The sequence below is a fragment of the Fukomys damarensis genome, unplaced genomic scaffold (assembly GCF_012274545.1).
Source record: "Fukomys damarensis isolate Sample0158 unplaced genomic scaffold, DMR_v1.0_HiC HiC_scaffold_16, whole genome shotgun sequence".
Taxonomy (NCBI): Eukaryota; Metazoa; Chordata; class Mammalia; order Rodentia; family Bathyergidae; genus Fukomys; species Fukomys damarensis.
This window is the reverse complement of record NW_022900928.1, coordinates 116,609,062-116,632,059: the sequence shown is the minus strand read 5'-3', so window position 1 is coordinate 116,632,059 and position 22,998 is coordinate 116,609,062. Positions and strand designations below refer to the sequence as shown.

At 49.4% G+C, this 22,998-nt stretch overlaps 1 protein-coding gene across 1 annotated transcript; it reads left to right on the top strand.

Annotated features, from left to right (window-relative positions):
* Positions 1–366: 366 nt before the first annotated feature.
* Positions 367–20,219, top strand: Igfbp5 (insulin like growth factor binding protein 5). Its single transcript, XM_010611945.1, has 4 exons — positions 367–1,459; positions 13,723–13,952; positions 14,554–14,673; positions 15,765–20,219. Exons 1-4 carry the CDS (start codon positions 1,126–1,128, stop codon positions 15,894–15,896), a joined length of 816 nt encoding a protein of 271 aa, XP_010610247.1. The 5' UTR covers positions 367–1,125; the 3' UTR covers positions 15,897–20,219.
* The last annotated feature ends 2,779 nt before the right edge of the window (positions 20,220–22,998 follow it).

Below are 22,998 nucleotides of genomic sequence, written 5' to 3'. Positions count from 1 at the left end.
CAAGTTCGAGGCTGGAAGGGAGGGGGAGACCGAGGCAGTTGTGTTCACCCAGCTAGGAAGAAAGCTCTTCCACTCGCCCCTCCAGCTCCTCCCCGCTCTCCGCAGCCCCAGCCTACCCCTAACCCCCTTTTTACATTCCGGGAGGAGGAGGGCGCTGTTCCGAGAGCGATGGGGAGCCCCCGTGTGTCTAGAAGGCCTCTCCCCACCCCCACCCCCACCCCGTGTGAGTCTGTGCTGCAAAGCTCCTTGGCATCCTTGCCTGGGTTGGGTGTTGGGGAGCTCAAATTGCAGCTAAGAGCTGGCCCGCGGCCAAGGGCCGTCTATTTAAAAGCGCCTGCGCGCCTGGAGCCCGCAGTCTCTTTGGAAACTTCTGCCGAGGGGAAAAGAGCTAGGAAAGAGCTGCAAAGCCCTGTGGGCTTTTTCCTTCTTTTGCTCCTTTTGATTACTCCCTCCTCCGTTTGCACCCTTCTCCGGACTTCACGCGAATTTCGAAGAGGTGGTGGCAGAGTGGGAGAAAAAGAGGAGTTAGGGTTTGGGGTGTGGGGGGGCTTTTCTTTTTCTTTTTTTTTTTTTAAATTTTTTATTTCTCAATTTCAACATTTTCTCCCACCTCTCGGCTGTAGTCAAAGCCTCTTACCTGGTCTGCGGCAGCCTTGCGCCGCTGGCAGCCGAGGGTTAGAAAGAAGCGGGGTGTCTTAGATTTAGGCAAAATTTTTTAAGACAAACCCATTTTTCTCCCCACCCCACCCGCCACCCCCTTTTCTTACAGCCTCCGAGCTCATTATTTCGGTGGTTGCTTTGGGGTGAACAGTTTTGTGACGTCTTCCTCTTGCAATTCTGACCAGATCCCTTTGGGGGGGTTCTCCGGCCTCTGCTTACTCCGCGTGCACCTGGCGCTCCTCTTTTTTCCCCAACCTGTTGCAAGTCTTGAATCCTTGCAATAGGGACTTGCTTTCAGGCCCCTGAAACCTCCTCTCCTTGCATTTTTCAAGTGTCTGGGGGGAGGGCACCTGTTCTACCTGCCGGAGATTTAAGAAAAAAAATCTCCAGGCGCCCTCTCCGCTCGTTTCTTCCCGCACTCTCGCTGTCCTGCCCCGCCCCGAGGTAAAAGGAGACTCGGAGAAGATGGTGCTCACCACGGTCCTCCTGCTGCTGGCCGCCTATGCGGGGCCGGCCCAGGGCCTGGGTTCCTTAGTGCACTGCGAGCCCTGCGACGAGAAGGCTCTCTCCATGTGTCCCCCCAGCCCTCTGGGCTGTGAGCTGGTCAAGGAACCGGGCTGCGGCTGCTGCATGACTTGCGCTCTGGCGGAGGGGCAGACATGCGGCGTCTACACAGAGCGCTGCGCCCTGGGGTTGCGCTGCCTCCCACGGCAGGGCGAGGAGAAGCCACTGCACGCCCTGCTGCACGGCCGCGGGGTTTGCCTCAACGAAAAGAACTACCGCGAGCAAGCCAAGATCGGTGAGCGCGCTCAGTGTGCCAGCTACACGGCGCACGGGCGGGGGACGCGGGACGGGTCGGGCCCGCGCGCTTTGCGCAGCAAGTGGCTTGGAGCCTGGTGTATCCTGGGAGTAGTCGGGGTGGGTTTTGCACCTCGAACCTGGAGCCCTGGCGGATCCTGCTGCCCTGAGCTGCTGTCTAACCCAGCCTATCCCAGTTTTCATTCCATCTCCTTACCCCCTGCCTCCACCTGACCCTCCTCCCTCCGGAATACCGGCGCTGAGCTCGGATTTGATCTCAAGGTCCAAAAGCCCTGGTACTTAATATGCACTCTGAAAGAGTGTGTGTTGCTTTATCAACTCCCTCCTTCCCTAACACACCCCCATGCGCTTTCTTTATTACTGAATTTGAAAAATCTCTCTTTTGTTAAAAATTGCTTTAACGAAGGCCTTAAGAGAGGCGTTACCCATCTTCTGGGTTAATTCCATCCTTGTCCCTCCCAGTCCCCCAGCCCAACACACATCTTCGATGGCTAACGCCTTTTGGGTGGTGGCCTTGAGGTCCCTCTCACGTGCGCATTCGTTGCTTTTGACTGTATATGGTTGATTGTGGTAGACCATAAGACATGTTAAATAGCAAAATGCCATTTCGCCGCCTCAGGAATGAAAAGAATACAGTACTTGAGGAGCGCATGAGTAGGGGATGGGAATGAATATGAAGGAAGGTTTTGCTGTTCCGTGCCTGTTTGTTCGTCCCTGAATCCTAATTGCTTCTTCCTCTCTTCGATCCAAATTTTACCTAGGATGAAGGGTGGGCACAGAGTTGGGAGGCACAGAGGGATGTGAGACACAGACATCTGCAACTTCCCGACCAGTGCCGATTCCCCTATCCTTCCACCGCGACCCCCACTCCACTCCACTCCACCATGGCCCCCAACCCCGCCCCCCATCTCTCAAACCAGATCACGAGTGGGTGTGGCTGAAATGCGAGAGAGGCCCTAGAAATACAGAATGCAAAATTCAAGGGCGGAGACAGAAAAGCCACGCACCCGGAGCCTCCCTTACATTTGCCCCGCCCCAAATGCCCCGCCCCCAAACTCTGGGCGCCAGGAGTCTAGGGTTTAAATGATTGACAGAACCTTCTTGTTCAATCAAAACAGTCCTGCCTGCTTATACTGGTTTCCTTTTTGGAGTTCCCTGAAGAAGAAGGAAAAAAAAAATACACACACACACACACACACACACACACACACACACACATTTTTTTTTTAACTTTACAAACGATATACAAAAATCTGGGTTCTGAGAAGTCAACTTGGTTGCTGATTCCTAAAGGTGTTAAGACAGCTAAATAATGTTTATTTGGCATAATTTCTTACTGGAACAAGGCCCTTCCCCACCTAATTGCTCACAAGCACCCTAGTTTGAGTTTCCTTAAATGCAAACCACATACACTGTCCCGTAAGAGCAGAGTTTCCGCGCTTGCCAATCAGCGGAAGAGCTCCCGAGGTTCAGCCTCAGCCCGCGAACAGCAGGTTTGACTGTCTCAAGCGCCAGCCCCTCGGCCTTTTAATAGGTAGTCGTTCAACGGGTTGCAGCCTGAAAAGAGGGAGGAGGGGACAACTTGGCAAGCTCCGGTAGCCGCCGCGACTGATTTGTAGAGTTACTTTTTAAAATGTAGATTGTGGAAAGGTACGGATTTGTTGCCTGGCCTGGAAGGTAGAGCTCGGGTAATAATCCATTCGCATAAAAAATGTGCAAGTTATAGTGCAGCAGCATTCTGTCCCACTTTTATTTTCCGGGTGGTATGCTGTAGTCGGTACCGTCAGTGTGCGCGCAGGGCGCGGGCGCGCACGCAAATGTTGGGACAGCAAAGCCGACGCGTCCAACTTTCCCATTCAACCTCTCCACGTGTGCGCCCGCAAACACACACACGCGACTTTCGTCCCTTTAGAATTCTCTAAAGTCCTCTTCCCGACCCCCATCTTCGAGGTGCCTTTGCGCCAACCAGAAGCAGCCCCTCTTTGGCCCCGCCCCAGCTGCAGCCCTGAGCGTCGACCCTGCTCGGCAGAAGGCAGGTGCCTGGCAGGCTGCAGTTGCGGGTTGGCGGTGCTCCGTCGCGGCCCGGGAGGATTCGTTCCTGCTGGCCAGACTGGGTGCGAGAGGGTCTCTAAAAAGTTGGAGGTGGCACAGAAGAAGAAGAAAATGGACAGCGAGAGAGGACAGTGTCCTTTTGGGGCCCTTTAGACAAAATTCCTGTGCCTCAACCCAGCTCCCCCACCACCCAAATCTGAGCAGCCCTCCAAGGTGGATTTCCCCCTCTCACCGGCGGTTGCAAGAGAGATGTTTGTGTGTGTATATATAGCATTTTATATACTAATATACAATACACATATACTATATTATATACGTATAATAATGTTTACATACAATAACATATAACCAAAATTATCATATTTTACGTTATGTATAGTTTATAACCCCTCCCCCCCAAAAAAGTGCATTTTGGGAATTCGTGGTAGGGAAAGCAGGATTGAGGCTGCCGGCAGCCAGTGCTTCCAGGAGCAAGGAGCAAGCAAGCCATGAGGCTGAGACTGCTGTTTTGCTGGCGCGTTGCTGAGTAACTGGAGAGGGAGTCGTGGAGAGAGCCAGTGCTGGGAGCAGCCTGGCCCTGCATTTTATTCCGCCTAGTTCAGGGCAGAGATAGAGCTAGAAACAGAGGGCGGTGTGTATGCGGGGGAGGCATGGGAGAGACAGGAGCTCTTCGTTGGGCCAAGATCAGTAATACAGGGTTGGCTGAGACACTGGGAATCGAGGAGGGTCCCTACTTTGCCGTGGGCATTGTTGAGGAAGGAGCCCTGTGGGATTCTGGGCCAGAGCCCAGCATACTTGGTGAGGTCTGGGAAGTCTGAGAGTAGGGAGCTGTAGGTTCTGTGTTTCAGTTTTGTCACTGAGAAATAAGAGGCAAAATGGGTTAGAAAATATACTTCTGGGAAAGAAAGAAGAAAAAACATATTACCTAGATGAAAATGAATTCAGCCTTTGCTGCTTTGAGGGCTTGGCTTCCATCACTTTGGCTTCAACTCCAAGCCTGGTCCAAATGCCATGTTGAAGTCAAATTCCAGAGTTAGGTTTATTGGCCATATTTATGTCTGGGTTGAACAAGATCATGGAAAACTGAAGAAGCCAGATTCCTTTCCCACCCGCACTCCCTGCCTTTGAAACAAGTCTTTGAGAGGCTAGCTGTGCCCAAGCCAACCAAAACGGCTGTTAGGAAGACAAGTGACGGTGCTTTGCCTTGACTTTTCTTGCCTTTCCCCCATCCATCCCCTCTTTCTGCTGTGTCAGCTCAGATTGGAAGAGCAAGCACAGCTGGCCCAGAGAGAGCTCGTGTTCTTTCCATTTCTCTTTTTTCCCTTCTGTCTCTCTCTCCCCCCTCCCTCCCCCATCTCCCTTCCCTGCTCTAAGGCATCCCCTGAGGGCTTCAGTTTTAAGTCCGAGCAGCTGTGAGTTAGTCTGGGGCTTGAGCTGGCTTTGAGTAGGCAGGTGGGCCTGCAGCTGCAGAGGGAGGGCCAGGCTGACCCTGGAGCCAGAGGTCACCTCGAGGGTTAGAGCAAAGGGCATGGGAGCAGGAATCTCTGCAGAAGCCCTGGTCCCTTCTTGCAGTGAGGAGGAAGCTGGTAGGAAGGAGAAGAAAGATTTGTCTGAAGTTTTTACTTTGTTCCTTAACCATGTGTATGTAACTTCGAGATATTTAATGTGCATAAGATATAACTTTGGAGAAGGAATTCCAATCTCTGGAGGCACTGAATCCACAGACAGAAGAACTCCATAAACTAGAAGGTACTGACAAGGTCTGGAACAGAAGGAAGAGACCAGAAAAGGGTTGCCATGAGAGATAAATAGGCAAGTGGGAGGGGTTTTATTTCATTTTAGCTTTGTGTGTTTACCACAATTAGTCTGAAAGTCGCAGTTCTCAGGGGCCATCCTTAAATTTTAACCTCAGTGTGTTATTCAAAGCAACAAGATTGTGTATTTGTGGGAATAAATAGGGAAATAAGGAAACCGGTGTAGGCATCTCCTCCCCCCGTGCAACATCCACAGAACCCCTCTCTTTTGTTTCTGGTTCCATTTATTTCCATGATTTCTGTGGAGATATCATTTGTTTCTTCTTCATTTTTAAAAATATAATCCAGGGAAGTAACTAGAAATTTCTGTGAGGCTGGCCTTTCCTGCCTGGCCACAGGGCTTAGTGCTGTCCTAACATCTCTCCAGGAATTATCTGGGTATTGGCCAAAGAATGTCACAACAGCTGGAAGGACCGGATGAGGACACCGAGGTCTGGGGTGGAAAGTCCCCTGCCTAAGATAAGGGTCAGGTTTAGTGGCAGAGACAAGACTCAAATTCAGCTCTTCCTTGGACGTCCTAGGGCTCCTTCCACTATCCCTGACTACCTCACTCATCACTAGGACTCTTAGCTGTCCTGATCTAACCAGCAAAGAGGACTTTGGCCAACATGGCCAAATGGTGAGGATTGCAAAGATGAAATAAGAGCCACCATTTCTCTGTTTTGGGAACAAGAGAAGGAGGGATGTAACCCAAAACTGGAGACTGTAGCACCATATTATTCTCCCACTTACTTCTGTCCTTTTCTCTACATAGTCTCCCAGGCAGAGCTGGCTTGGGCCAGTGGTTTGATGAGAGAAATGGGGCAAGGAGTGTGTGAGAAACAGAGCCAAGCCAAGGAAAGACGAGTCTCCTTCTAGATTCTTTGGAACAGCACATCCAACTGAAATATAATACAAGTTACATAGGTAATTTTTAAGTGGGCAACTGATGTTTTTTTAAAAAGATTTAGAAACAGGTAAAATTAGTGTTAATATATTTAATTCAGTTCATCCAAAATAGTGTCTTTCTACATGTGCTTAAACAATTATAACGAGATGCTTTACATCCTTTCTTCCCTATTAAGTCCTTGGAATCCAATGTGTATTTTACACTTACAGCACACCTCAATTTGGACGCTAATATTCCATTGGAAATACTTGATCTGTATTTAGGTTTCCTAAAATTTGCAGTGGAAAAAAATTCACATACCTCAGTTGTCCCAAACATGCTTAAGTTTTCCAATAACCAAATGAGCTATGTTTTAAAATAAATTTTAAATTTTCAGTTTTCAGTTGAACTTATTATTTATTACAAGTGTCCGATAGTAACAGGTAGCTAGTGGCCACCTAACTGGACAGCAGAGATGCCACCAACAAGCCCCTACCTCACCTGAGAAGGGAATCTCTGTCCCTTCTCTTGCCTCTGGTCCCCAAGTCAATAAAAATGAATTTCCCCTCTCTCTGACAGACAGGGCTCCCTTGTTTCAATCCTAGCAAAGCTGCTCTTGGTGGATTTGGGAGTGAGCAATGTACTCCCTGCTGCCCCCTTCTGGTCATCCAGGACTTTTGTAATGTTCTGAAGGGGTCAGGATGAAAATGGGGACCAGTCGGAAATAGTTGGTTGAGGTGTGTATGGGGAACAGAGGTAGACATTTCTGCTGAGCATCCTCCTTCCCCTACTCACAGCCAAATCTGGCTGGAGATGCTCATTCTGGGAGTCTTTCATATGTACATCTTTCCCACGTGCACATTGATCTCCAGCTGCCTTCAGGGGCCAATAAATCCTCACCAATTCATGGCCCTGAGTCCTAGTTTGGCTTCAGGGAAAAAAAAGGGGGGGGGATGTTTTTTACCTATAGTTCCTGGAGAGTGGGGCTTATCTGAGTGGGACCTCAGCCTTCTACTCTGGCACATCCCCACTTTGACATCTGCCACAAATACACTATGGGGGAAGGATGTATCCGGTCAGCTTTCCTTACTCCATCTTTAGGAGAAAAGCAGCATGATAGTGTGGGACTTGACAAAGGCAAGAGCTCCCAGGTGAGTTCTGTAAGTGGAGAGTGCTTCCCAGAGCACTGTGCAAAGTCCTTCTCACTTAGAATTGACAAGCAGGCTCCCTGGGGACAAAGGGAGAGTCATCGCTTTCTGGTACCATTTTGTGCAGTCCAGGGAGCCTTAGATCTTGTGCTCTCCAAGCAGATATCTATCAACCAGGTTCCACAACAACCAAATTTGGGTTGATTGGAATTAGGGAAGTGAGAGACACCAGAGGCCTACAAAGGCAGAGACCAGTGGCTAAGAGTTAATTAGCATGTATCGACTCATTTAATCCTCATAATAACCCTAGGGAGAAGGAGCTATTATCTCCTCCTCATAACTCTGATGAGAAAACCAAAACAAACAGAGAGGAAGAAGACATTCAGGTTCTGGTTAATCTGCACCAGGGTTGACTGAACCATTGTTAACAGCCCCATCCTCTGCTCAGGAGGAATGGCTGAAAGCAAATGGCAGAACTGCTTGATGCAGCTATTCAGTGGCAGAGCTGGGTTTTGAACCTGGTAGTCTAGCTCCTGATTCTAAGTGTTTACCCACCACATTGTATGGTACCTTTATCTCCCCCATCAGGACGAAGGGGTTACATTCCCACCTTGGCCAACTTTGCTGTTGCTTTAAGAGATCTGACCACCCCATCATCCTTCTAACTTGAACGTGAGTGGGGGCTGTGAGCAGCCCCACTGGATAAGCCTACCTCCACTGTCCAGCCCACAGGTCCCTCGGAGTCTTCTCAGCTCCCTGCAATGTGGTCATCCTGGTGCTCCTTATTTCTTGTGACTATTCTTTGGGAGGACAGTTGTTTGGGTTTGTTTTCCTCTTGAAGATCAGTGCTCATTTCTTTAGCAGCTCATAATTCTGGATAAAAAGAGCCCAGAACTCTCATGTCTGTTACTGACTACAGAATAAAAGAAAGCAGTGTCTTTGGAGAAAGACGGGGAGCCAGGCAGATGCTGGTCAGGGTTGGGAATGGTAGGAAGCAGGGACTTTGCAACCCCCTCCACAAGGCACCACAGCCCCTCCCTTCCACCCTGGTGTTCTTTCTCTTTATGTAAAGACAGGCACACACACAGTGCAATTGAGTTAATTAGCATCTACAGCTGGGAAACAGTCAGACTTAAGGAGACTGAGACATGTCTTACATTTTTTTTAAATAGTGAGCAGCCAATCCCTCCATCTCCCATAGGCCTTGTGTTGTTGCAAAGAGCAGGAGACTGCATGTTGGCTGGGAAACAGGGCAAGGCAGGGAGGGGGACCTCGAAGCATCTAGCCTGGCCTTACTATTTTCATCTGTACCCGAGTATGGATCAGTGCCCTCAGCCAGCACTGTCCAGTAGAACTTTCTTTGATGATGAAACTGTTCTATATTTGCACTGGCCAGCACAGTAGCCACCAGCCACATGTGACAATGGCCACTTAAATGTGGCAAGAGCAACTGAGGACTCAGTTTTTCATTGTACTTGATACTCACTAACTCAAATAGCTATATCAGCTTAGTGGCTGCTGTACTGAATAGCACAGCCATAAGCCTAAGAAAAGCCCAGCAGACCCAGAGCATCTGCCTCTTTCCCACTTTCATTCTTCTCATTTCCCTGTGCTTCCCACTGCCTTTCCGCAGCAGGGTCATTGTGCTTTGAGGCAAGGGCATGAATGAGATGACCTCCCTAGGCATCCCCTGAGTTCTAAGTTGCCCCAGAATATTCTGTACTACAGAAATGCTTCTAGACCATTTCTCCCGGCTGCTTGGGCAGATTCATGCTTCTGCCCATGAATCTTGGGCAGATTCACTCACTCATTTAAAGGTTATCGATTGACTGCATCCACTGGAGAGACAAAGATAAATAACAAAGCTCCGCCCTTAAGAACATGGCTGTTTAAATTCCAGAGAAGGCTCTAGGATGAGAGCCAGAGGAAACCCAGCTCCCCTTTTCATTCCTTATAGGGAGACTCTGGGCACCCCATCTTGTCCTCTAGCTGGAAAAGAGACTGGACAATCTCTCCATGGAGGTGCCCTGACAGAGCCCTGTACTCTTCCTGAGCTGTATATTCTAAGCCTCAGTTCCTTCTGCTGCTGTAAATCAAGTCACAATATCTGAGCCACCTAGTTTTCTGTTTGATTATGAGGTCAAGGTAGAGCAAGAAACAAACACCAGCCCAGGACCAGGTTTTTAATGATTCCAGAGCAGGAAGACCAAGAGCTGTGGAGTGGAAGGTTAGATTTCAGGGAACAGCTGCTCCCCACCTGGACCCATCCATTGCTATGGGAATGGAAGCAAGGTAGGTTGGAATGCTTGCAGCTGCTGGTAATGCATCTGAGCCCCACAAGAGAAGAGCAGCAACCACAGGCAGGTTTGGAGAAGGTGATTGATCTGGGATAGGGTGTGTGCACTTGGCAGTTGTGCTGCCTGCAACACCACCTACCCTGGGACCTTCTGGGTCCACAGCAGCTGCCCTGTCCCTTGTGTTTGCAGGAACATGGAAAACAACACAGTCCTCAGGGGCTCATGTCATAGAGAGAGGGCAGTGTGCCTCAGTGGGTGCTGCTGTCCACAGTGAGAGGGGAACTGAGCTGGGCACCTTGATGTGCTGGGGGTAGGGGCATTGGATACCTGGACAGAAGGACTGGCTAAAAGCCATAGTAGACTCAGAACCATTGATATCATAATATCCAGATAATGTAACAGCTGCCTCCCCGCTTAGTAACTGGATAAGATCATGGAATCAAAGGGAACCTGCACAACTTTCAGGAGGAAGAAAAGATTCCACAATTCCCATCCTCTGTGGTACCCTCTCAAAATGACATCTGGAGGCAGGGATATCTGGAATGTATTTCTCTTTCTTCCTGGATCATTTTCTATACAAATGAGCATTGTTTCCCTTTCCACCACCTCCCTCAGCTGCCTTCTTCATTCTCCCCACACAATCCTCCCCATTTGTCCATCTTCCTTACCCTTTAAGTGCGGTGCTGGAGATTCACAAATTGAGGGAAAGAATTGGACTGATTATCAGAGAAGAAGGACAGAGCAACACTCAAATTCCGATTTTAAACTTGTTAGCAGTCCCTAGAAATAAATCCAGGTTGTGTGGAAGTTGGTCTCTCACGTCACCTACTGGCCACCAGCGGGTATTGACCTGCTTGTGAAACAGGTTCCACTGCTCACTATCACATTGCTTTGCGGCTGTTTAGAGGCAGAGCAATCTTCGCCAAGAAGTCCTCCTTTGTAGCTCACCAAACTCCCTTCCCAAACCTCAGTTCATCTTCTCGTGGTGAGATAGCTCAGAAGCAGCTAGCCTATTTTTGCCCTTTTATTTTTCCTAAAATTTAAACTCTTCTAAAATTGAAAGCCTGTTTATGATTACAAAGTAGCTGAGTATGGTTAGCTGGCTCTGGCATCCCAGCTCTAGACTAGCTTTCCAGCTCTTTGATATTTATGGCTTTGCATTGGCCTCCCTCCAAGTTTCTACTGTCTCTCTGGAGCCTACAGGTGACCACGAGACCCTGATTAGTATCTTTGATACTTGACTCTCCTGCTACCTAAGTAATGTGTCCCATGTGTCACTGAAAGCTGGGAGCTACATCAGACCTTTAAGGCTCCCTTCAGGAACAACCAGAGGCTGCAAACTCTGGGATGCCCTCAGGATCCCTCACCTTGGTGAGGCCATGGGCTAACAAAAGTGTTTTCAGTTCTTTAAAGAAAAATGCCAGATTCTGCATTTTGCCTCCTGGTGTCACCAGGATTCTGCTTAGCCCCAGAGCACACCTTGAAACAATTTCGAAGAAAATACTAAGAAAGTTCAAAGTAAATTTTGCTCCAGGATTTATTGAACAGCAGCCCCAAGCTCCTCTCAGGAAGGTGATTTGATTCAAGGTTAAGGATGGCTCAAGACACTCTTTAGATAAAGTCCTAAAAGTGCAATCTTGATTTAGTGAAGGCTGCGGGTACCGTGAATCCATGTCCAGCAAGGCCAAAGATGGAGAATTAAGCTAAACAGTGACATCTTCTAACCAAAGGAACAGAGTTGTCCCTCCCCACAAAAGTAGATAGGATAGGATGGTACCCTCATCTTTAAGAACCAGAGAGCACACCACTGAGATAGACTTGTGGACTTGCTTCTGCTTAGACACAGTGGAATGGACTAAATACCCCTTGAAAGACTTCTGGAAGCTGGTTCATCCAGCTACAGGAGGGACCCAGCTTCCAGGGCTCTTTCCTTAAAAAGATGATTCCCAGAAGTCCAACTCCTGGTGACCATTTGCTGACTTTCCAAGGTGAGCTAGAGCAGACTGATGCTCAAACACTGGCTAGCAGCCAGCCCACATTTACTTTATCTGCTTACAGTTTGGACTGGAGAAGAATCCTGGCCGTGGACCCCAAGACTGCCCTTTCAATGGCACCCTCCCTTACTCCCCCCACCAAAAAAAATCCTACAGTTTTCTACTATTTTTTGATGTCTCCAGTGCCTGATGGTGCCCAAGGGGCCTGAACAAAGTCCCTCAGAGTCACTTGGTGAGATGGCCCAGCCACTCTCCTATATCATGGTTAACTCTCCCTCCACTCTCACCCTAGGACCAAGTCCCAGGTTGGGGCCTGTTAACAGATGATGGAGGACCTAGACTTTGCATTTCCACAGAGTGCCCAAACCCGTTGTGCTCCCCCCTACCTAACCTGCTCCATAATCAAGGACACTTGGTTTACCACAAGACACGACTCTTTTAATCCCTAGAACCTGCATTCTGTCTCTAGACATACTGGCCTGGGGACTAGGTTGTGATAACATGGAGTCAGGGTGCTGGGAAAGAGGAGTAGGGAGCCAATGGGTGAACAGGGCCCTTGTGCTGAGCTTGGTTCTGGGAGAGTCTTCTGCAGCCTCGCTCTGTGCTTTCTCTCCGTTTTCCTCCTCCACAGTAATTATGTCCCTTCCTCTCCTGTGACTAAATACCCACGTCAGCTAACCACCAGGATCACCACAGACCCATGGAGGTTTCTTCAAGGTGGGCCCTTCCCTGCCAGCACTGTATTAAGGACCAACACCTGGTTCATTAAACTTGACAAATCAGAGAGAAGCAAGTGGGAGCTTCCTGCCACCTGTTTCCTTGCCAGATTAAGCCAGATCTCCAAACGCTTCCCCTGAGGTATACCTTTCTCTAGTTGGAGAGCTTAGAAGTCCAGGTTCATCTGCACAGGCGACATACAATTGCCTCTTCCCCAGAGCTCCTCTTTTTTTGCAAAACCCCCTCCTCCCAACTTCTTTGAATTCTTCTCCCATCTTCAGTTACCCATCCCAGATGCCTGGCTATCAGCATTCCTGAGTATCCAGGAATAATGGAATGAGATTTTTCCCCTACCCTTAGTTGTTTGGGGTCATTCACATTTGTCTCCTTTTCTGAATATTTGAAAAGAGGGCAATGAGGTTAGGGCCTCCTGCCTCCACCTCACCAGGGTCATCCTGTCTACACCCTGCCCACCTGCAAACAGCAATTTCAGGTCTCTCACCTGGGTCTGCTACTGAGGCTAGAGGTCAGGGAGCTGAGAAGAGAAAGTGTGTGCCCATGAGGGGAGAATTTACTGAAAATCTGTGGACTGAGATCAGCCAGGCAAGTAGAATTAACTGACCAACAAATACATGAACAAAGTCGTACTTCTGTAAAGGTCATAAGTCAGCTAAGTATAGACTGTCACCAAGTCTCTCCTATATATAACTGCTGTGGCTGCAGCCAGCTGTCAGCTTCTCTCAGACTGGAGCTGAGTAATGTTCCAGCCTCCCAGGGCCCAGAGCATGAAGCCAGTTCTGAGCTGAAGCATGGAGCAAGGCCTCTGGATGCCACATGGCCCCACGCCATTCCACGGGGGCCCATGTTTCAGGCTCTTCCTTCTCCCAGGTCGACATCACCTACTCCTAATGATGCTATCTGCTGCCCTGCTGCTTCCGCCCCTGGCTCCCCAGGTCCAAATGCCTCTCAGTGCCCAACAGTTCTAAAAGTATGAAGATCTCACCAAGGGCACAGACTTGGTCATTTATGCCCAGCTGTCTTGTTTTCCTTCGTCTGCCCGGATGTCTGGATCCTTACATCTCAAACCACCCTCCAAACACTAGCCCATGTACAGACAAGTGTCGTGTCTTGGCGAGACTTTGTTAAGATTCCCCTTCTCCATGAAGTCTTCTGGTCTCACCTCGCAGATATCCTCAGGCAGAAACTCCTCCCTACTTAATGGGCACTGCTGCTGCTTCTCTCCCTGAGTCCTCCAGTCTTCTGAGCTGCAGGAGACCCGCATCTACCTCAGCCTTTGTTACTCCCCTCACCCCAGACCTCTGAGACTGAACCTCCAGTCCCTTCTCCCTGCAGAGAGAGACTCCAGTGAGCATGAGGAGCCGACTACCTCTGAGGTGACCGAGGAGACCTACTCCCCCAAGATCTTCCGACCCAAGCACACTCGCATCTCCGAGCTGAAGGCTGAGGCTGTGAAGAAGGACCGCAGGAAGAAGATGACCCAATCCAAGTTTGTGGGGGGAGCCGAGAACACTGCCCACCCTCGGGTCACTTCTACATCGGAGATGAGACAGGAATCTGAGCAGGTGAGTCTCAGGGTTTGTCTGCACCCCTCTCCCTCTGCCACCATGCCAACATTTGACCTTTCCCTGCATCTATGTGGGTGTCTGTGGCAACACGAGATACGTAGGCTAGATTTAACAAGAACTGATTGCGTACTATGTAGCTCAGTCTAGAATTTGGGAGGATAATTTTTGGAGCTTGCATTTATCAGGACTGAAAGTTGTCCAGGGGAGTGAGAATAAAAGTGAGAGTCACTCAAGAAAAGTGTCTGCCAGCATAGTGACTATCTGCCAGGTATCTGACCCTGGAGCTGTGTCCAGTCCAGGTGGAGACTGAACATTCTCCTAGAGCAACCAGAAACAGCAATCTTTGAGTGGAATTGCTCAGCTGGATTGAACAGCTGCAGAAGGGAGGCCTACAAGACAGGGAAAATAAGACTCCATACCAGCCAAATGTAGACCTGTAATACTCCCCAGTGACGTGGGAGGGAGGAAAAGTCTTTGAAAGCAGCTGATTAGAACTAAAAATGGTGACTTTGGACCCCACACCTGGACTGTATGTCTGTGCATCAGGGTGATTTCCTCTTGGGTTCTGCCATGCCTCTCATTCCTCCTGTCCTCATAGGGCCCCTGCCGCAGACACATGGAAGCTTCCCTGCAGGAGCTCAAGGCCAGCCCACGCATGGTGCCCCGTGCCGTGTACCTGCCCAACTGTGACCGCAAAGGATTCTATAAGAGAAAGCAGGTACATTCAGCTGTGCAGGCTCCAAGGCTCAGACACATCCTGGCAACTGCCAGGAAACCTGATTCACACAAATGGCCAAGATCTCTGCTGTTAATGATTTAGGATCTCCTGAACCTCTAAGATCTATTCATATACTGAAGTCATGATTTTCCTTATTCCCTCCTCTGTTCTAAATCTCTGCTTTTCACAAATCCACCCTTATCTACATGAATTCATTGAAGGGGGAAACTTTGTAACATTTCCTCAGATCACATATCGCCTGTGTTCCTTAAATTCCTTTCTGCCTTTCTGCTAAACACACACACACACACACACACACACACACACACACACACACACACACAGGGCTCTAAAACCTTTTTCCTCTGTGCACCATTTAAAATCATTTTGTGTAACCAGAAGTGCTTAGGCATTGGGTGATGGTTCCCAAGCTTCCATGGTCACAGAACAGCCCCCAAGTCTCCTTAAAGTACCGGTGCTGGGCCTTTCCCCTAAGGTTTTTTATAGATCACTCTGGGTGGACTCTGAGGGTTTTGCAATTTCTAAAGTTCACAGAAGACCCTGATGTTACCTAAAGGGAACCCCTATTGGGGTCCATCTCAGCTGGGCCACTTGCTAGCTGTGTCCTTTGGGCTCAGTTGAAAGTCTCTCTGCCTCCTGCTCTGCACAGGGTGGGGACACTAGAAGTCCACGCAGCACCCAGTTGTGACAATTATTCCCTATAGAGCACTCTGAACAGCTCCTGCCATGTGGCAAGGGCTAAACAGTGCCTGGCACGGGATCCAGGAGCTAGCGGTGCCTCCCTTTGTGACAACTGCCACTACCATGTTTAAGAGATCAGCCTCCTCCCCTGAACATCCCTGGAGAATCCCAGGCTGGAAGACCCAAAATGGGCCACATAAAATAGAGGTAGCTAAGGGCAGTGTGCCTAAAGTAGTGTTTTTCTCTGGGGCCGCCAGGACTGTAAGGATATAAGCACGGCCCCCTTATCACCCTGGGGATGATAGCTTGGGGTCAGGAAGAGGCAGGGCAGACAGGGACAGAGCCTTGGGTTCAGCATCCTCACTATCTCTTGTTCCCCTACACTTCAGTGCAAGCCTTCCCGTGGCCGCAAACGTGGCATCTGCTGGTGTGTGGACAAGTATGGGATGAAGCTGCCAGGCATGGAGTACGTCGACGGGGATTTTCAGTGCCACACCTTCGACAGCAGCAACATTGAGTGATGCGTCCCCTTCCCCCGTCCTTTCCCCCCAACTCCCACCCCCAATTCCAGCCATCGCCTCCCTCTACCCCAGGACGCCACTCATTTCATCTCATTTAAGGGAAAATATATATGATATATATTTGAGGAAACTGAGGACCTCGGAATCTCTAGCAAGGGTTCAACTTTGAAAATGACAACAACAGAGGGGCAGACAGATAAGGAGACACCCCTCCTCCCCTTGAAAGTGTTTTTTTGTTTTTTGTTTTTTTTTTTTTGAGGCAAGTTGAATGAACAGAGACAAGAAAAGATGAACAGCAGGAGGGAGAGAAGGGAAGAAAGTGTGTAGAAGAGAGGGAACAATAGACAGGGTTACAAAATGGAAGAGAGGAGTGTGGACGAGAAGGAAAGGCCACAGGACCAGGCCTGGGTCTGCCATTGGAGTCCAGCCCTGGCCTAGGCCAGCGAGAGGTTGGGGTCCTAGGCCTGAGATGTGGTGTTTGATGACACCCTTGGGTTTTCTTCGTTTGGATTGGTCAAGAGGAGAAAGGAAGAGATAAGATGTGTCAGTGCCTCTCTCTTGGGTCTGGCTCTTCTTCCCATCACAGAATGGACAGCTTGACCCCTACCCTTTCTCCCCTTACCCCAGTAGGCTTATTTCTCCCTCAGAGTTATGAAGACTAAAATGCATTCCATTCCTCTGAAAATAAGGTAAATTCATAATCGAGTGAAATTAGGTAGGTTTTCCCAAGAAGACCCATAAATATTGAACATATATGCACATTTCACTCCTTTTGCATATTCTTAGACATTAACACACCCCCATATTAGAAGCCCCCATGTTCTTCCCGGTGACCTGAAGCATTACTTTAGCCCCTCATATCATTCAACTTCCAATGAGTGCAGCAGCCATTGTGGAAGAGGATAGGCTGAAAAAAACAAACAAACAAGAAAAGGGGACTTGTATCTTTCTACAAGTCTCCCTACATAGGCATATAAATCTTTTCTTTCTGTCTGTCTTCTTTCTTCCTTGCTCTCTTTCAAAAGTTTGCATTACCTCTTCAAAGTAGTTCCTATGGGGGCACGGAGGAGCTTCCTCATTCTGGGAAAACCCATATTCTCTACTAGAACTCATAACACAAGCTCTGCCTGCCTCTAGTCCAGGCCTTCCCATGAGTTGACTCAGCTCTTGTGGGCACAGTGATGGATTTTTAATAATTTCCCATGTGCATTCACATATGCCCACCAAGCTGGGTGTTCTGCCAGCACTTGGCGGTATGTGCACCGCTCTGCCTAGTCTATCCCATTTCCTCAAACCCTCAGAAAGTAACCGCTGCTGGGTACTACACCATTCGAGCCCAACAGGTCCAAGTTTGACCCACTGGTCCTGCCCCAGCCTGTTGGCTTTCATCTGGACAGCCCTGCATTTTGCAGAGCAGGAGAGAGTCTGACGTGAGAGATGGCAAAGAGGGAGATGGTGGGGAAAAGGTTTCAAAAAAGGAAATCAGTCGATGGAGTGGCAGGACGGAGGGCCAGAGGAACAGAAAAGCAACAGAGAGAAGGGAAAGCCAATAGAACTTTCCTTAGCTTCCCTCTTCTATAAACCCTCTGGGATTCAAGAGGAAGGAAAGCGGAAAATGGGGAACTGGTTGTAAGATAGAACAGAGCTCAACCCAGGCCACAGAGCCAGGGAATGTGAAAATTTTTAGGTGGATTCTAGACTTGAGGTGCTGGGTGGGAACAAGAAGCAGTAGACTGCCATTCATTCAAAGGGAGAAGATGATGTGCTCACCTTCAGCCCACTGTGAAGGGCTGAAGCCAAAGGGTCTTTCAAGTTCTTCATCCATTCTGGCCAGTCCATGCTTCCTCCCTGGGGTGGAGGAGGGAGGAAGGCCCAGGATAACCCAGGAACAGATGATTTCAAGAATGCTGTCACTTGGCAGCCAGAGTCTGATCCAAAAAATATCCCACTCTCTGCTGACTTCCTCAACCCAGGGCTGACCTTAGGATTGCCCTCTAAGACTGAAGATAGCCTGCCGGGAAAGGGGACTTGGACACAGGGCAAGGACACCCTTTCTTGCTGTGGACATACCTCTTTCCACTCTTTCTTGATGGCATGATACAGTGGAGACCAACTCCAACACCAAACTTGGGGCCACGAAGAGGGACAGCAAAACAGCAAATGTACTTCAAGGAATGGAAACGCATTGCTATGACACCCGGGAGTGTCACCTTCTGCCCCAGACATCTATGGCTGTACAGTTGGCTGGGGATGGGAGAGGTGGTTGATCTTCATGAGACAAAGGTCCTGATGGTGATGAAGCAGGAAGGACTCACTGGACCTGTGGGCCAGTGCTATCCAGCTCTGCACAAATGTTCCCAAGCCCCCAACTCACACTTCTCTGTGTCTTAGGCCAGTATCCTAAATCTTCCTTCTGCTACTCTTCTTTTGCATCTTGAGCAGTCATCTAACTGGGAGCTGCCAAGTGGATGCTGGGGTGCCATTCCCCTAAGAAAAGACTGAGCCAGGAACTGCCTACCCTCCACTCCTCCAGGCCTGGACCTGATCCCTAAGAAGGGCTCTCTCTTTCCCCCCACTGTTTGCTGGACCTTGACCTGGCCTCAGCACTTACATGGGGCTCTTTGCTGTCAGCCACAGGTGGAAGATGGTGGTCTGGTTCAACCTGCTGCCAGACTCTTCAGGCTTCCCAAGTTCATGTCTACTAACCCAAAGTTGTGCATCGCTCCGTTTGCAGAAGGTGTATCTTGGCAGCTGGCCTCTCCCAGAGAAAACTGGACCTTTTTTGACAGATGGGACTAAACCTCCCAAATGAGAGGTCTGACTGAGCCCAGGATAGGGAGACAGTGGGAGGGGAATTGTGGAAAGAATAGAAGCCATCTTCCCCTTGGCAGCAGGGAGAGAAAGTGGGCTTGCAATGGTGTGAGCATTGCAGTGGTGTGAAGTCATGAGTGGGGAACTTATTGGCTCCAGTTGGGCCTTTGGCCAACTTTCAGCTCTTCTAGAGGCCTCAGACTGAGGGCATCTACAGCTGTACCTGCCCCTACCCCTACCCCCATGGGAGGTCTCCCCTCACCCCTTTTGACTTATGCCTCACTCTGCAGTAGAAAAGATACCTCTGTCTTCCCCGACTACTGCCAGGTAATGGAGGGAGGCCCAGCTAGGACTGATCCTCCTCCCCCAGCACCCCCTGACCTGCCAGTCAAATCAGGGCACCTGGAAGGGAGAGATTCACATGTTTCTCTGACAGCCAGGCCTAGACAAACAGGCCTGGGGACATCAGCCCCATATGAGAGAGGAAGGGAGGCCTGGGAGGCCTCTGTGGTCACCTCTCTTCTCCCCTCGCCCCCTCTTCTTATCACCTCTGTCTCCATGGTAACCCTGTGGGCTACCCTCCTCCTACCACCAGGTCTTCTGCAACACAGGGGCTGCCATGGCAACTGCCATGCTCCTCCCTGTGGTGAGGCCACACCCCCTCTCCATCTATCAACTCAGAACCCAAGAGGGCTCCAGTTCCAAATGTGGTCTTGAGAGGGGAGTGGGCCGGAGAGAACAGACCCTTTAGTCTCAGAGAGGAACCTCTGAGTTCTGAGAGAAAGGAGGCTGTTTTGAGACAAGGAAATGAAAAGGATTTCATCAACCAGCAACCTGAGTGTTGTACTGTCTTTATTTTTAAAACCACTAAAGTGCAAGAATTAGTTTGCACCATTTCTCCACTTGTTTCTTGTTTTTTTTCTTTAGGTTATACTTCCTTTTTTAAAACATACTTTCTTGGTTTTCTAATGGAGTATATAGTTTAGCCATTTCACAGACTCTGGCCTCTTTTCCTTAAATCCTTCCGGATGGGGAAAGGGAAGGTGGGAGGGACAGAGGGGAAGGGGACTCCAGCCACCCCGCTCCCGTTTACCCTACTTCTCTGCTCCCTGGTCACCAGCCTCAGCCCTATCTCCAGCACCCACCACCGTCTCACAGTAGCCCACATGGATAGCACAGTTGTCAGACAAGATTCCTTCAGATTCCGAGTTGCCTACTGATTGTTTTTGGTTTTGTTTTTTTTTAAGACAGCAATAACCACCTCACATATTACTGTAGTTCTTTATTAGTGTTACATACGGGCACACCATAGCTCTCTGTTCTCTCCTCTTTTTTTTGTTTTCAACTAAAAAAAATAAATGCTCATCTTTACTGGTGAAAAGGATGGAAAAATAAACCAACAAACAAAGCAATTTGTGAAAAAAAAAAAAGCGGGAAAAAATCACCTGAATGCGGAAGAGCTCTGCTCCTGTTTAGTATTTTGTACTTAAGAAAATAAAAATAAAAAAAAAACCCAGAAGATCTCACGTTTTATTAAAAAGTGAAGATTGCTGTATACTATTTATTCAACTTATAATTTATGTTACTCCTTGATCTTTGTCTTTTGTCATGACAAAGCATTTATTTAATAAAGTTATGCATTCAGTCAGCCTGCGTGGGCTTCCTCGGGGGACTCAGGGAAGATAGGTAGGGGGCAAGGTGACTCTCCTCAGGCCACAAACCAGAGGGGAGGGGGAAAGGACCCAGGTGAGGTTAGAGCCCAGGGTTTCTCTCCCTCCAGAGGCAAAAGGAAATGGCCCCTCCTCACAGAGAGCTGTCCACCAGGGCCAGGGCACCCCTTTCCATTCATGCAAACATGCCACTTCCTTGACTTTGATCCCTCTGTACCTCCTTTCTGGAGGGCACAGCCTTGCATGGCTACTGTTGAATAAATGGACTCAAAGTTCTTGGAAATTTGAACACATATCCAGTATTCCACCACTGTTATGACCATTACTATTATTACTGTCATCTCATTTCAGCTGTTGCTATTAAATAAAGTGGTTTTCATCCACCCCTCAACACATGAGTCTCTTCCCCTCAGACAGGAGGTTACCAAAGGCATTTCTAGAATGTTCCCCAATTGCCTATTCCAGTGCCTTGGAAGCTCTTCATCCCTGGGAAGCACCAGCCAGGGTGGATTCTACCTCCAGCTCGTTTGTGCCCAATGAAGAGAAAGCTACAAAGTGGCCCTTGGCCTTCAACCACATCCTCCTACCTTTTGCCTCAGTCTCTCTGTGGCTGTCCTTCTTCCTCAGCCCTTTCTTTCCTGGGCTTCTCTCTGGGTTCTTTGTGGTTCTTCTTCATTCACAGAGTCCAGGGCAGAAATCCTGCCCTGTAAGCATCCCAGTGATGGTACCCCGCAGGCCTCCCAGGCCACCAGCACACTGGGAAGATGCAGGTGGTAACATTTCCACTCTGCCCAGCTCAACAATGAAGCACTCAGGGGCCCTGGGGTCCTGCTCTGCCTGAGTCACGTGGCGAGTGAAGTCATGAGGCACCCCTGCCTTGCTAAGGGTTTTGGCCCTTCTCCAGACACATGTTCTTCTAGGTTGCTGAAACTCTTTTCCAGGTTCCCTCAAGTTCAGAGGAACTGGTTCAGTCCAAGAGGCCCATGCATGTGTTCTGGATGCCCAGTCACCCAGCCTCTGCCTTCAGCACCTAGCAGTGAAGGTAAAGACAGGGAATGAGACCTGCAGTAGGATATGCATAGACGGGACACAGTCAGGGCACAGGAAAAGGAACCCATGAAAGGCTCACCATACCATGCCCGTGGACCGTCTCTGGTGTCTCCACTGGGGATCCTCTACTAGCCCTTGCCTACACATACCTGGAGGGGCTGTGAAGGATTCTTCTCCTGGAGGCTCCTCTATGGGGCTCATCAATCTCCAGGCCTCACAGCCCTAGCCCACCCTCCCATTGCCCCATTTACTTCATGTTTCCTACCTTCATTACCCTCATCCACAGACTCTAGCACACATCCCACAGCCATTTAGCAATCTGCCTCAGGTACTCCACCCCTCACCCATCACCACACAACTCCTGGTCAGGGGACAGCTAGGCACCTTGGGGGTCACAGGATCTTCCTGGGGCCTGGGATCCCACTTTCTCCCACCCCTGCATGTGGTGTCTGGTCTGAGGCCAACGGCCCTGTTTACACTCCTCAGCTCTCTAGGCTTAGAGAATACTCTGAGCCTTGGGACCCTGTGGGTTCCACATCCAAAAATCTGAAAATCCCACTCCCTATTCCACTCACATTCTACTATTGCAGCAAGAAAAATGGGGCAGAACATTCCAAAGTCAGCGCATTACCTAACAGAGATGAGTCTTTGGTCTCCTCCATTTTATATCTCAACCCATCAGCCCTCCCACAGCTCTGCCCTCGACTCTCCTTGTCTGGGGCTCAACTGCCTGGCAGCACCTCGGGCTTGGAGAAGCCTCTCTTCCATCATGGTCTCTCCTGCCTAGCACTGCTGAGCCCTTCCAAGCAAAATTTCTGTGGGACAGCATCACAGATCACCCAGGCCCTGTAGACCAGGAAACACATTCCAGGGCCCTTAACTAGATTACCTCCTTCCAACATCGCTACTCCATCTCCCCATCTTTTTCTGCACTGGGGAGGAAAGGGATGACAGAAGGGGGCAAAGGTGACCAGTAGCTTCTAGTACAAGTGATGAGTCAATCATAAACTGGACATCTGGACAGGGATGGGAAAAAGACAAGGACATCTTCTCCACCCAGTGTCCCCCCCAAAAAAACTCAAAATTGTCCACAGATGAACTTATCCTGTAGGCTCAGGTACTTCGCCTCTCTTGTCATTGTATCGTACACCTTACAAAGTTCATGCTAAACAACAGCAAAATTTGAACTTGACATCTTCCCCCAAACCATCCCTCTTCCTTTTATTTCCCCTTTCTTCCTCCTACCCCATTTCTCCTCCTGTCTCAGACAATGGCTCCATCTATTGGACTGAGTTGTCCAAGCAAACCCAGGCATCAGTTATGACTCCTCTCTTAACCCCACATCAGTAAGCCACCAAATCCCTGGAGTCAGAGCCTTACTGACATTCGTCCAACCTGACACGATCAGGTCTTGCTCACGTCTCAATGGACCCCACATCCTCCTGCTGGGACACTCCACTTCACCCCTCATCTTTGTACAGTGTTCTCTATAAGTGCTTCACCATGGCTGCCACCATTCTGACTAACGTCCTTCCTTACTTTAAGTTTCCATTTCCTACATGATGCATCAC